The sequence below is a fragment of the Apteryx mantelli genome, chromosome Z (assembly GCF_036417845.1).
Source record: "Apteryx mantelli isolate bAptMan1 chromosome Z, bAptMan1.hap1, whole genome shotgun sequence".
NCBI classification, from domain to species: Eukaryota; Metazoa; Chordata; class Aves; order Apterygiformes; family Apterygidae; genus Apteryx; species Apteryx mantelli.
The window spans coordinates 63,030,925-63,045,493 of NC_090020.1; the positions used below are offsets into that span (position 1 = coordinate 63,030,925).

At 37.9% G+C, this 14,569-nt stretch overlaps 1 protein-coding gene across 1 annotated transcript in view; it reads right to left on the bottom strand.

The window, feature by feature from the left end:
• Positions 1-6,441: 6,441 nt before the first annotated feature.
• Positions 6,442-14,569, bottom strand: part of LOC106485819 (microtubule-associated serine/threonine-protein kinase 4-like) — a 137,262-nt gene continuing 129,134 nt past the window's right edge. Inside the window, exons 5-6 of the mRNA XM_067316436.1 lie at positions 7,959-7,990; positions 6,442-7,741 (exon numbers count right to left, since the gene is read on the bottom strand). Coding sequence (XP_067172537.1) covers positions 7,711-7,741; positions 7,959-7,990 — 63 coding nt within the window. The 3' untranslated portion in view covers positions 6,442-7,710. The remainder of the gene's footprint in view (positions 7,742-7,958; positions 7,991-14,569) is intronic.

Here is a 14,569-nt window from a genome sequence, read left to right on the forward strand (position 1 = left end):
AAACAAAGACAATGGGCAGCAGATCTGCCTAAAATTTATGGAGACTGAAGTAAGCAAGATTCAGAAGGGAAAAGAATCATGCTACCATAATTGCAGGCTCCTAAAGCATACAAAACACATCCAAAAATCAGTTATTCACTATCAGTCACAAGGAATGCAAGAGACATGATGAGAATTCAACAGCCGGAGACCCTTGTCCTCTGTGCTGCACGCAAGTGACCCTGGCCAGACACATAGATGTTGCAAAATATTTGAATTAGTTGCTCAGAATTTTCATCAAAATCCCAAGATGTTAGTGATAAACATATATTAAGTGGATTTTGAGCTCGTTAACAGATCTCAAAAACCAGTTGTCAGTGAAGGAAATTTCTTTGTACAAAGATGATTCTTCTAGAGGTTCATAAAGTTTTAACACATGCCTGATGCTATTCAGCATTTTCATCAGTGATCTGGAAATAATATGAAAAAGTCACTGCTGAAAGCTCAAAGGTGAAACATCAGAAAAATGATAAATATTGAGGAGAACAAGGCTGTCACACACCAAACAATCTGGATCTCTTGGTGATCTGTGCTCATTCAAATGAGATTCCATTTTAATGCCAAATGCAACATTAAGCATCTAGAAACTTAGAGTGGGCAACTGCAACTAGGAAGCCGCTGTTATGAAAAATAACTTACAGGTGCTTAGAAGACAAATCAATCTATTCCGTGTCATTGTGACAAAAGGCGCTAATGGGAACAGTAATACAGAGCTATATAAACAGTGAAGCAGAGCAGTAACAAGAGGGAAGTAGGATTTTTACTTCTGCCCATAGCATCACCAAAACATCAAAAAATTAGATTCTCGGGGAAAAAAAAGAAATCCCCAGAATTATGACAGCAGCAGAAAAACCCTGGAAGTGAAGAACTCGAAACAACTTAGTTTGTCAGAAAGATAGAAAAGAAATGTGGTTACTGGGTATTGTACAGTATACTGCCGCCAGGGAGAAAACCAGGTAAATGAGCACTCTGACAGAGAAATGCATAAAGAAAGCGCTAATAACACTTAACTCTAAAGCATATACTACTTAAGAATTAAAGGGGGGCTATGGAGAGCTGAAGACTAGTGCTGAATGGCTAGCTGGCTTTAGTGAACAAGTAAATAGGGACATCATCACTCAGCCTCTGGAGTGTGGAATACTATTTGTAGTCTGGTCAGCCTCCTTGAAGGATCTGTTACGGTGGATTTTGGTCTAAAGAAAAAACTGAATGGCACTTTCAAGCATTCCAGAGCAGTTTTTAAGTTATACTATGTCTTATAATAAGGAGCTTTGACATGTTATGGGAAAGAATGGTTATTTCTCTGATGATTTACCATTGCTCTCACTTCTTTCTTACTCTGAAATGAACATACTCAATGGTATCCGGAAGGTACACCAAAAAAGGGAGGGCTGGTGAGCTGCCTTTCATCTAGCTTAATGGACAATAGACAAAGTATGTGCATGCGGTTAAGTGACTGGCTGGCATAGTACACAAGCACTGCTGAGTATACACGCATGTTATACCTGTATAGATCTTCTGAAGTCTTATAATGTAAATCACATTTACAACAACCAAAGCATCTTGCACTTCTGCAATGGAAATGGAAGACTAACTGTATGAATACCTGTGTTCAGAGCTAAGCATTAGCTGCACCCACTGTCCAGACAGCACCATGCAAGCTAACCAGTACCAGAGACAAAACCAGCTCCGGGCAGTACCGGCTCACAAGCCTTCTTGCCTACCCACTTCCTGCCAAAGGCCAACATACCGCAGATGGGCAATGAGGACATCCCGAGAGATAGCCTTGCCCCATGTCCCTTGTTCAGCCACATCAAATTCCTTAAGTGGCCATCAGATGGAGTATTCTATCGGCATACATTAATTTGCACTAGCCATATCTTCTAACAGAAGATGCATAAGCCATTGCTACAGAGGCAGACACACTATACAATAGACTGATCTCAACTGCTATACATTCACTGCAACAACAGTACTTATCACAGTCCTCGCCTCAGGTCAACTTTTTACTTCATCTCAATACAGATACAAACAGCAGCAGAAAGCTACTGAAGTACAGATTTTCAGTTGCAGCATGAGAAATGCATTCCTCAAACGAAGGCATCACTGTTGATATGCTCTCCACAAAGTGCTCCCAAGGGATTAACTTTTATCCTGTAATAATTTTAACGGCATGTTGCACATTACTGTAATTTAAGGCACTCAAACTTCTCCCAGTAAACAACAGATTTTAGAGGCGCTTTTTCAGTTAAAAAAATCCAAACAAAGCCAAAAAACCTTTCATAAACAAAGAAATAGGCAGATTTTATTTTAACTAAGAATACACATTTTTAGTAACTTGATTATATCAAGGCTGCATTTTGACTTTTATAATTAACAAGAAAAATATTTTCTTATTGCTTCAAAATTGCATTTATAATGACTAAAATTGTTTAAATATTATCTAGAACAAATTAACCAAGATTCATAAAAGCTTAAATGAAGTTTCTCTGCTGAGCTATGATGAATCATATTTGAATTTTTGCAATTTGCAAATAACGTATTTGACTTTTCATGCAACTTTACATGAGTGCTTTCAACACAATATTGCCTTTCTACACAAATATGATGGAGATATGTATACATACATACACGTAAATGTATACATACATAATACAAAGGAAGTAGCTATCTCTCTTATATGTTTTGGGGTGCTGGGTGCAGAGGGGTGTGTTTGTGATGTTACTTTTCAATTCTTCACAGTCTCTCAAATAATTGCTTTGACAGCCTTTGACAGTTGTGTCTATCAAGCCACAAAGAAACCTATGCCATTAGAGACAAAACTCAGAGGCAGCTATTTGGAGAGAGCTAAGATTGTACCAATGTATTTCACTTTCAAGGGTTGCTTTGGCATCAAAATCTAAACACTTTTCCTTATCATAGGTCACCCATATACATACACATGCATATGTGCACATACACTTTCAATCAATCTCAGTTTTCCACATGTGCAAAACACTGGGCTCAGAACACTTGGTCTCTCTCTTTTTTTTTTTTTTAAGCATGGTTGGCATGTTTTCATTCCACTCAGTTTCTCATTCTTGCTTTTTTCCTGACATTAACTGAATTAACTGAGAGTCCATATTTGTCATTGATTAAAAACTTCATTTACAAAACATTTATCAAGTTCTTTGAAACTTGTTAGATTAAGTTCTTAAGCAAACAGTGGCTTTAGCTAGTGTTTCTCTTGAATTCCTGGCTAGTCACACTCTTATTTTGTTGTTATCCAAGGACATCAGCTGCTTCACTGTAAAGTGTAAATGAGTTTTATGACCATTCTGTGACCAACTTCGACATTTTCATAGGTGCAAGTAGATTATATAATTGCTGCAACTGAACAAGAGTTCACATTTCATAATTACTGAAATTAGTTTCAGAGCCTTCAGAAGAATGACAGATGCTGCAGAAATAAATACACAAAAATTATCTAGCTCTGAAATATCTCTGATAAACAAAAGAAAAAGGAAAAAACTGGTTTACTCTGGAAAAGTCTGGTATTTTACTTCTGTGGTAGGTACTTTGACCACTGAGACCCTACAGAAAGGAGGACTCCCTTCTACCTATCCACTTACTTCTATCTAATTATGAATGTTTCTGAAGGTTCCTGCCCACCTCATGAAAGTCCACTGTTAATTCATTTTTAGAAGGATATTTTAAACCAGAAGGTATTTAAATAAAACTGAGGGAAAGTAGCTTTTGTATCACAACCTGTGAGCTCATGCTGTGTCTCTTTGTAGCTCCCATTCTGCTGTACTCCGTGGGTGAGGAAAGGAAACGGAAGAGGATAAGGGCATGCCCATGCCTTAAATACATTGATGGAAACTCACCTGTTTAACACACAGTATAAACAGAGACCTTCTCCAGCTGCTCACTCTAGCTAGCTACACTCTGCATGTATAAAGGATAGGGTTTTTTTTTTTTAGATGCAAAGAGGAATTGCCTAGTTCAGAGTACTTGCATGCTTCATAAACTAATGGAAAACATGTTAGCAACACTTAACTGTACCAAATTAAACCTTTATTTTTGGACCTGGCCTAACATAAAGCACACATTTAAATGCCTGCCTCAAGTGTAGAAAGTGGTGGGAAAAAAAGAAAAAAGCCATCATAGTAATATATAAATGTTCCATCCCTGTAGTGGCAGTGTGTAGAAATACATTTTTAAGTTTATACTGCAGTAGAGAACATGCATATAACTTCCAGATTAGGAGTTGCAGAATGGGATAGCAACAGCCACACAGCTTTATAATCAGGTTAAGCTTGAATAAAGTCAGCTCTGCTGCTACAGACAGCCCGAGAGACAGTCCCCTGCCACTCATCCGGCCTCCATGCCACCATACACAATTGTCAGCAAGGCATTTGTGCAGCTGCACAGTCAAACACATTCAAGAACCCACCTGAAGCTAGCTGTAACCTGGATCAGTTGTGCCTGTGTCCACACAAACACTGGTGCCATCACAGGCAGGGAACACTGAGGACAGAAAAGATTGCTTCTTTCTGAACCAGCACCACCGATCGCAGTTTATGCCAGCTGTGCTCAAGTTAGCTTTAACCTGTAAATGCATTTTTGTCTCCATTTCTTTTTCTTCAGGAGTTGCTGTATAACAATTTGTAAAGTTTGAATTGGGTTTAATTGTACGATGCCCACAGAAAGGTAAACTTGCATCATGAAATCCAAAATGAGTCCCCCACAACCACAGGCTACAGCAAGATAATAGAAATAGCTTAACATCTCCACATCTTCCCCAGACACATTCACACTCTCTCTCTTCCTCTCTTTCCTTCTCCTGCACTTTTAGGTCCTCAATCTCCTCCGCAATTCACATAAGACATTATAGGCCCCACACCTCCTTCTCCAAGCTCTCTAGGTTCTTTCTTGACTTCTGGTACCATCATGCTTTTAACCTTCAGTCTTATTTCAAAACCAAGCAACAGAGTTTCGTACCACCCTGTCCCTTACATAAGCTGACTCTTGTGTGACAAGTAGCAGGGAAGTGGTTGGTTACCAGAGGAGCCTCTATATTGGGCTGAGCAATGGTAACAAATAGGTCAGTGAAAACATAGGACATGTTCTTTAACTGAAGCCACTTGGGCTTGTAGATTGGCATTTATACAACCAGCTCAAAAGGTCAACTGCAAGGTGGAATAGCTCCACACACGGTAAAAACATATGTACTTAATCACACAGTCAGGATACCCTGGCAGATGAATGGCAGATGAGGTTCAACAAGTAAACAAGCGCTGCCAACTGGCCAGCATGGCACACAACGTGTCGGAATGAATACAGGATGCAATGGATGCTGATGATGATGAACTCTGAGTAACAGCTACTGCACAGGCAGGCTCCACCGCTTACTGTTTAGTTGGCAATAAGCCAGGATTACCCTTTTTCACTGTATATCTGACGAACTTAGTAAGGAAAACCCGAATACCACTTCTGGCATCAAGCTGAGGACATGGCTAAAGAAGTCAAAGAGCTCTGGTTGGTACAGCAGAACAGGTAAGGAAAAGCTGACACTCCATATCAGTCAAATACCTTTTCTTGTTAACTGATCTGCTACTCACTCTGCTTTCTCCCAAACACCTACCATTCCATATTAACACGTTATACCAGATCCCCAGCTAGAGCTGGAATCAGTAGACCATACTTGTCATAAAAAAAAATTGTTTAAAATTTATCTGCATACAGATGGAAAACAACTCTATGGTTCAGAAAGCAGCCATCTAAAATAAGTATAAAAATAATGCAACAGCTCTAAAAGAAAGATTATTTTGCATTCTGGCTGTTTAAATCATGCGTATCTACATGCTGAGCCACAAGTAAGAAACCTTTCCCCATGCAGCCCTCCTTCCTTTCTACCTGCGACTGTAGCAGGTAAGAGATGAGTTCAGGTAAGGGGAGGGGGAAATAAAAAAAGTAACTCATCAACCCAAACTTCATTTTCCAAGTTCCTATATTTGATCACCCCTGAGCTGGCTCTCCTTCACTGTCCTGCTTAAAGCTGCATCCTCAGCAGGCCATTGGCTCTGAAGCCCCAGAGGGCAAAGTGATATGCCCATATAGGCAGCTACTCAGAGTATCTAGACTTTTAGGCCAAGGAAAACACAGGACCCTTCACACTTCGAAATTCAAATCTTCTTGTAAACATGCAAACAACATGGAAATACAGCAGCCAACATGGTCCACACACAACCTGTGATACAGCCCTTGCTAACCTCCGCATTGTGAATCCTTTTGACGAAGATAGTAGTAATAAAGATATTTTAAAATACCACCTGCAGAATCCTAACCACTTTAAAAGCTAGATACGACTATGCTGACAAGGGGTTATTTCTTTATTATACTTTATTAAAATTTCAGCAACATTACAAAATTTGCACTTACATCTCAATGATCAGGCTATAAAAATGTGTGTATGAATGGAATTGAGGTGACTGCTTCACAGACACTTTTCAAAACTTTGAGAAAAATAGGTAACTAATAACATACAATGTCAAACAACATAACAAGAATAAGCAAAGTCTTGTCCATGGATAAAAAAGAGCCTCTAGAGCCATTTTCTGCTATGGGTGAAGCCATTAATTCAACAGAAGCGGGCTTTTGTCCGCACAACAGTTTCAGGTTGATACAAAGCTTCTAGAAGGCACTAAAAATCTTTTTCTTTAACTGTTGTTCTTATAATGTATCTATGCAATATCAAATACTTGATATGGAATTAGTTTTATAACTTACTGACTTTTCATGAAGTAACATTACTGCTTGCTATTTAGTACATAATTTTTCATCTGTCAGAACCTGAAACAACAAAGTCTTCAGCACATGCCCTACAAGCTGCATTTCCTTTAAGTCATTTAAATCATAACAACAGAGAATTTAGAGTGGATGTACCATGCTTCTCTGTGCCTTCCCAGCATTTAGAGTTTGTTATTCTTATACCTATCTTTACTATCACCACAAATTATACAGATCAAGTTGAAAACAAATATATAAACATAAAACCAAATAACTGGCCTTTTGTACAAGGGTTTGGGTTTTTTTTCCCCACATACAACATGTTGTCACATTAACACAAGTTTATTCAAGTACAGTGATAACAGTTTTAGTCATACCATTTTTGTTAAGAAGTAGTAAGCAAACAGAGCTTACTCTGTATACGTTTTGTTAAATGTAGACATTTTGCTAAATTATCCTAATACTTTCTCAATAAATTACGAACACAGAAGAAGAAATAAAACTGACAAATGCACAAGCTTTAAAAACCAAACAGTTCAAAAGGGCTCGAGAAATAAAGCCAAGGTACAGAAATCAATACAAAGCACAACTAATCACAGTATCTGAATTTGTATTACCCAAACTCAGTAACAATGCAGACAAGAATACACATACAACCTTTACTTCCACTAATCAAAATACTAACTATCCAACTCTATACATTTAACAGAATTCATCTATTTTTTGTTCCTGCTTTTTCATCCATAGATCTGATCACAGATTTTCATGAGTAATAAGTTTTACTTACATTTCAAGTTCCATTTATATCGGTAATGAGAAAACCATATTTCTTCCTTGATCATAACAATAAAAACCTTCAATACAAAATAAAAGCTTCAACATGAAAAATATTTTTTGTCATTAAATCTCGGAAATCTTTTTCAAATAGCTCCTGTATAAGAATGGGAAGGACATAAGAAAAGGTCACTGCACAATGCACGGGTATACATTCACGATCTTAATTTTTATTTATTTAATGTATTATAAGGCAAAAGAGCTGCCACATTTAACCTTCTTTCTAACTCCCCTGTAAAGAAGAATAGCCTACCCATGAGCTGTCAGAATCACACACTACTGTGAACACAACAGAAGAAACTTCAGATACTTACAAACTTCCTCTTCTTGGAAGGCTCAACTCCTTCTGCAAAAGAAAAAAGGTAAGTTACATTACATTAGCAATAAAACTTACTTTAACTGGAAGCACTACTACAGGGACTTCATCTTTTTTGGATAAAAGAACAACAGTTTCATCAATTATAATGCATTATAATAATTCATTACAATCTTCTGCAGAGTACCAGTGTAACAACAGAACTGTGTTATACAAACATTTCCAACATTTTGCTGAGGAGAATAATTAAACTACTGTTTATGGGAACAATTAGATAATCCATTAGCCAAATAAGAATTGGGGATAAATGTTTTACTAGCATTTCAATGTAGGAGAAAACCACAGGATCCATGAAGCTCTGCCCATCAAAAATAAGCACGATATATACACCTGTAAATAGATTTTTCTGGTATAGAATTAATTACAGAATCACAGAATAGTTGAGGTTGGAAGGGACCTCTGGAGATCATCTAGTTCAACCCCTGTGCTCAAACAGGGTCAATTAGAGCAGGTTGCTCAAAGCGTTCAGGTTTTGAATATTTGCAAGGATGGAGACTCCACAACCTCTCTGGACAACCCTGTCCAGTGTTCAACCACTCTCTTATGCTTCAATACAATTTCTTGTATTTCAACTTGTGCTTATTGCCATCATTACCATTTTTTACTTTCACATGCTTCTCATGTCTCATGTCCTCTTATGCTTTTGGTTCCCTTCTTTCACCTCTTTCCATTTCTTATACGAACTTATTTTCTAAATGCTACATTTGTTAAGTCTTCTTTTTAATTGCATTCAGCATGAAGTACACCAGGCCTTTAAACAACAGAACAACTTTGTCTGACCTACAGGACATGAAGGCAGATATTTTTAAAGTCAAAGAGCATCACAGAAAATAAGGTTGCATAAGAGATGGCTCAGGTTTGCAAATGAATGTCTGTAGTCACTCATTTGCATTATTTTATGTTTACCTTCAATAGTCCCATAAAACACTGTTTTAAAGCATGTAAAAGATTACCCATTTCCATTCTAAAAGCTATCAAAGGGAATGATACCAAAATTTTCTTTAAACAGTAAATATATATATATATGCATGCATATCTGTTCACGCGTGTTAATTTCACACAGCATATAAAATGAAGTTTTGGCCATTGACCAGACAACGCACATGAAAATACAATTGAATAGATAAAAATAGTTCAGCTGGTCACCTTAGAAAAGACCGTAAGGGAATGAATAATTATGTATTCTTTGGAAACTTTTAAATGGTATGCAGTAAATAAGGCAGGGGCTGCTAACTGAATGATAAGGATTAAAATATCAAGTAGCTGCTCAATTCCTGAGCACCACCCATCCTGTTCACTGAATGAGGCAGGAAAAAATAGTGTGAAACAATGTAATTAGAGATCATAACACATAGGCATAAGAGAGCAGAATTAGAGGCCTTGGTAACAAATTCTGGCACTTCCTAGGAAGTTCCAGCAACTGTACAGAATTTGCAATTTAAAACAACATCTTTTAACATAACATGTGCTTACATACAAAAGAACTGTTACACCTGCATACAATATTGCATTATGAAGCTGTGTGATTCTACTAAGTTGAAAATGTCACATTCATTAAGAACAAAATGTAACTGCAATTTAGAACCCATGTACTTCCCTTTGTATGATTTTCCTTTAGGTATTTATAATGCTATTGTGTTCCATTTCTAGCATAAAACTTTACTTGTAATTCTAGGCACAGTCACACTGTAATAGACAATAATTGTGGAAAAACTGCCAAAAATGTATGAGCAAGAATCATACTTGGTTTTATATCTAATTTAACAGTACTCTAAATTAACACATACTCTAAATTGTTTCTTAAGATTTAGATTTTCCTTAGCAAAATACAAAGGCTTGGTGGTTTAGTTTTATCATTATAACAGCATAGCAGATGACAGCCACTGCCTTTTGTGGCCACTTAGTCACATGAGTCTCTTGGCCCATTCTCACGCGTGCCATCCCTGAAGCACTGCTTTTGCTTCTCAATAAGGTTCCTTAAGAAAGGATTCCCTCTACCTACTTGCAAGTAAAGATGCAAGGACTGCCAAAGTACCAAGTAAAAAAAAAAAAAAGAAACAAAACCTTGAGCATGCAATTTACACAGGCAGACAAACAACACACTGCAAATAACATTTTTATGAACCTGGATTTTAAAACACTATGACAGCACACACTTAAAGAGAGGAATGAAATAAACACACATCCTTTCTGGATGATAACTATCTCCTCATTTTTCCAATATACCACAGGATTGTCATTAAAATGCCAGGTCCCTTCTTCCATGCTTCTCCAGCTTGAGCATCTCCAACACAAAATAATTCCTAGTAAACTGAAGTCTGTTTTTCTGTCTCACATCAGCTTAATTTTTACAGCTCCTAAGTGATTTTTCACGTCACTTAGGCCTCACCTGCCCCAGAGATTTTTGTGCAGCCTAAAAAAATTTATCACATTATCAGCTGTGTCAGTGTAAGCTTTTTTACTCCAGACAAGATTGGCCAGTACTATACTTGCTTTACAATAGTACAGCAGAACTCTACAGCAGGGTCTATACAAAGTACAGGCATACCTCGGAGATATTGCAGGTTCGGTTCCAGACCACGGTAATAAAGCAAATATCACAATAAAGCGAGTACCACAAATTTTTTGGTTTCCCAGTGCATATAAGAGTTATGTTTACACTACACTGTAGTCTATTAAGCGTGCAATAGCATTATGTCTAAAAAACCAATGTGCATACCTTAATTAAAAAATACTGTATTGCTAAAAAACGTTAACCATCATCTCAGCCTTCAGCGAGTCATAATCTTTTTGCTGATGGAGGGTCTTGCCTCGATGCTGATGGCTGCTGACTGATCAGGGTGGGGGTTTCTGAAGGTTGGAGTGGCTGCGGCAATTTCTTAAAAGACGGCAGCAACGAAGTTTGCCGCATCAATTGATTCTTCCTTTCACAAAGGATTTCTCTGTAGCACGCAATGCTATTTGACAGCATTTTACCCACAATAAAACTTCTTGCAAAAGTGGAGTCAACCCTCTCAAACCCTGTCACTGCTCTATCAACTCAGTTTATGTCATATTCTAAATCCTTTGATGTCATTTCAACAATGTTCACAGCATCTTCACCAGGAGCAGATTCCATCTCAAGAAACCACTTTCTTTGCTCATCCATAAGAAGCAACTCCTCATCTGTTAAAGTTTTATCATGAAATTGCAGCAATTCAGTCACATCTTCAGTCATCCATAAGGGCTGGAATCAACTTCTTCCAAACTCCTGCTAATGTTGATATTTTGACCTCCTCCCATGAACCACGAATGTTCCTAATGGCATCTAGAACGGTGAATCCTTTCCAGAAGGTTTTCAATTTACGTTGTCCAGATCCATCAGAGCAATCACTCTCTATGGCTCTTATATCACTCTTATAAAGCCTTACAAAATGTATTTCTTAAATAATAAGACCTGAAAGTCAAAATGACTCCTTGATCCATGGGCTGCAGAATGGACGTTGTGTTAGCAGGCATGAAAACAACATTAATCTCGTTGTACACCTCCATCAGAGCTCTTGGGTGACCAGGTGCATTGTCAATGAGCAGCAATATTTTGAAAGGAATCTGTTTTTCTGAGCAGTAGGTCTCAACAGTGGGCTTAAAATACTCAGTAAACCATGTTGTAAGCAGATGTGCTGTCATCCAGGCTTGGTTGTTCCATTTATAGAGCACAGGCAGAGTAAATTTAGCATAATTCTTAAGGGCCCTAGGATTTTCAGAATGGTAAATGAGCATTGGCTTCAACTTAAAGTCACCAGTTGCATTAGCCCCTAACAAGAGAGTCAGCCTGTCCTTTGAAGCTTTGAAGTCAGGCATTGACTTCTCCTCTCCAGCTATGAAAGTCCTAGATGGCATCTTCTTCCAATATCAGGCTGTCGCGTCTACATTGAAAATCTGTTGTTTAGTGTAGCCACCTTCATCAATTAGCTTAGCTAGATCTTCTGGATAACTTGCTGCAGCTTCTACATCAGCACTTGCTGCTTCACCTTGCACTTCTATGGTATGGAGATGGCTTCTTGCCTTAAACCTCATGAACCAACCTCTGCTAGCTTCAAACTCTTCTTCTGCAGCTTCCTCACCTCTCTCAGCCTTCAGAGAATTGAAGAGAGTTTGGGCCTTGCCCTGGATTAGGCTTTGGCTTAAGGGAACGTTGTGGCTGGTTTGATCTTCTTGATCTTCTATCCAGACCACTAAAACTTTCTCCATTTCAGCAAGAAGGCCGTTTCGCTTTCTTATCATCCACGCGTTCACTGCAGTAGCACTTTTAACTTCCTTCAAGACCTTTTCCTTTGCATTTGCAGCTTGGCTAACTGTTTGGCACCAAAGGCCTCGCTTTTGGCCCGTCTCGGCTCTCGACATGCCTTCCTCACTAAACTTCGTCATTTCTAGCTTTTGATTTACAGTGAGAGACGTGCGACTCTTCCTTTCACTTGAACACTTAGAGGCCATTGTAGGGTTATTAATTGCCCTAATTCCAATATTGCTGTGTCTCAGGGAATAGGGAGGCACGAGGAGAGGGAGAGAGACGGGGGAACGGCCGCTCGGTGGAGCGGTCAGAACACACACAACACTGATCGATTAAGTTTGCCGTCTTATATGGGTGCGGTTCAAACAAACAATTACAATAGTAACATCAAAGATCACTGATCACAGTTCATCATAACTGATATAATAATAATGAAGAAGTTTGAAACATTGCGAGAATTACCAAAATGTGACACAGAGACGCAAAGCGAGCACATGCTGTTGCAAAAATGGCACCAACAGACTTGCTCAAAGCAGAGTTGCCACAGACCTTCTATTTGTAAAAAATGCATTATCTGCAATAAAGCAAAGCGCAATAAAATGAGGTATGCCTGTAGGTAGAAGCAGTGGAAACACTCTACATGGGGCTAGGTTATAGTTTAGGTGGGAAAAAATCATTTATTTAGGAGGTGCATAAAACAGCTGTATCATTCACAAGTTAAAGGCCCAATTTTTACTCAGTTGCTCTCAGCTGATTTACTCACAGCTGCAGAAAAAAGAAAAGCACTGAACGATACCATATCACAAATCACTCCATTCTTTAGGCTTGGAACTCTTAGGGCTCAGCTCCCAGCTACACTGCAAGTGACCTGTAATTACTTTAGCGTTCCTAGACAGCGCATTTCTTCTTTTCTGAAAGGCTCAATATGCCAGACACCAAAATGCCAGGTGTCTTAGTTCTGCTGTACAGCATCCACACAAGTCTGTGGACAGCTGACGGTAGAACTTGGTGGTATCAAGATCTTCAGGTCGTGTACTTATCAGGCAAGACCCTAAAATATTTTAAAAAATACAAAAATACAAAAATACAAAAATACAAAAATACAAAAATACAAAAATACAAAAATACAAAAATACAAAAATACAAAAATACAAAAATACAAAAATACAAAAATACAAAAATACAAAAATACAAAAATACAAAAATACATCCTTCACAGCCACTCTGTATGATTCTCAGGGACCAGCTCTGCACCAGATGACAACACTACACTCTTTTGCTCTTGCCCTGTGTGGAATCCTCCTCCGGCCAGTTCAGCTGATTTTAGGTTCAGCTGTTTGATTCCACAGCAATCACACAAAGCAGACTTAAGGATCAGAGACTCTTGCCCTTGAGGCCCTTTGCTTCTCAAAACTGTGGTCTGAAAACAAAATAAGCCTTGTCTCAGGTTTAAGAGATCTATGCAAGTCTGGGCCAGATTGCTATGATGATGCAATAAGACTTATGTACACCTAATTTAATAACTGCAATCATTAATCAGTTCACATGTCCTGCTCTGTGCTTTTTACTATCAATAATATGGTTTTACAACCACAGATGTTTTCTGATTATTTCAGCTATTATTACTACTACAAATCCAGAGTTTGATTCTCTCTCTGGTCCTACACATCTGTACGACATTTCAATGTGGACAAGTTTAATAAATATGGCAAGGTGTAGATACCCAGTCTTATAAAAAACACTGACTGAATAAAACACATTAATTCTATTATTTAAACTCTGCTTCCAGCTAGTGAAGTAGAGACTTTGACCTACAACAAAGTTTAAATAAAGAGGTTTACATAACAGTGGTGACTTATAAAACACCAACTTCATTTAGTTTCTTCTATGTATTACTAGTAAGTTACAGAAAATTCAAAATATTAAATTTCCTCCCCTATACAAGGGGAAGGAAAGATGCAATTAACTTATTGCTTGTTGCTGGGTTCAGTTTTCAAGAATCAATAAAAAACTGGCACATTCATAAATTGCTAAAGATGTAGCTAATGTTGTCTACTGAGGTGGATTTTGAAACCATAGCAGAAGTTTGCTCCATCTTTCAACAACAGTTGCAAGATTCTCAAATATTTGGACATCTTATCTTAGAGATTTTTCAGTTGTCAATGAAATACTCTGAAAAACAAACTTTTTAAGAAAAACTTCAGTAGTGTAGTCATTCTTCAGCAGGGGAGAGCTTAAATATAGTAAGATTAATACTGTTTTTTCCTCACTGTTGCTCT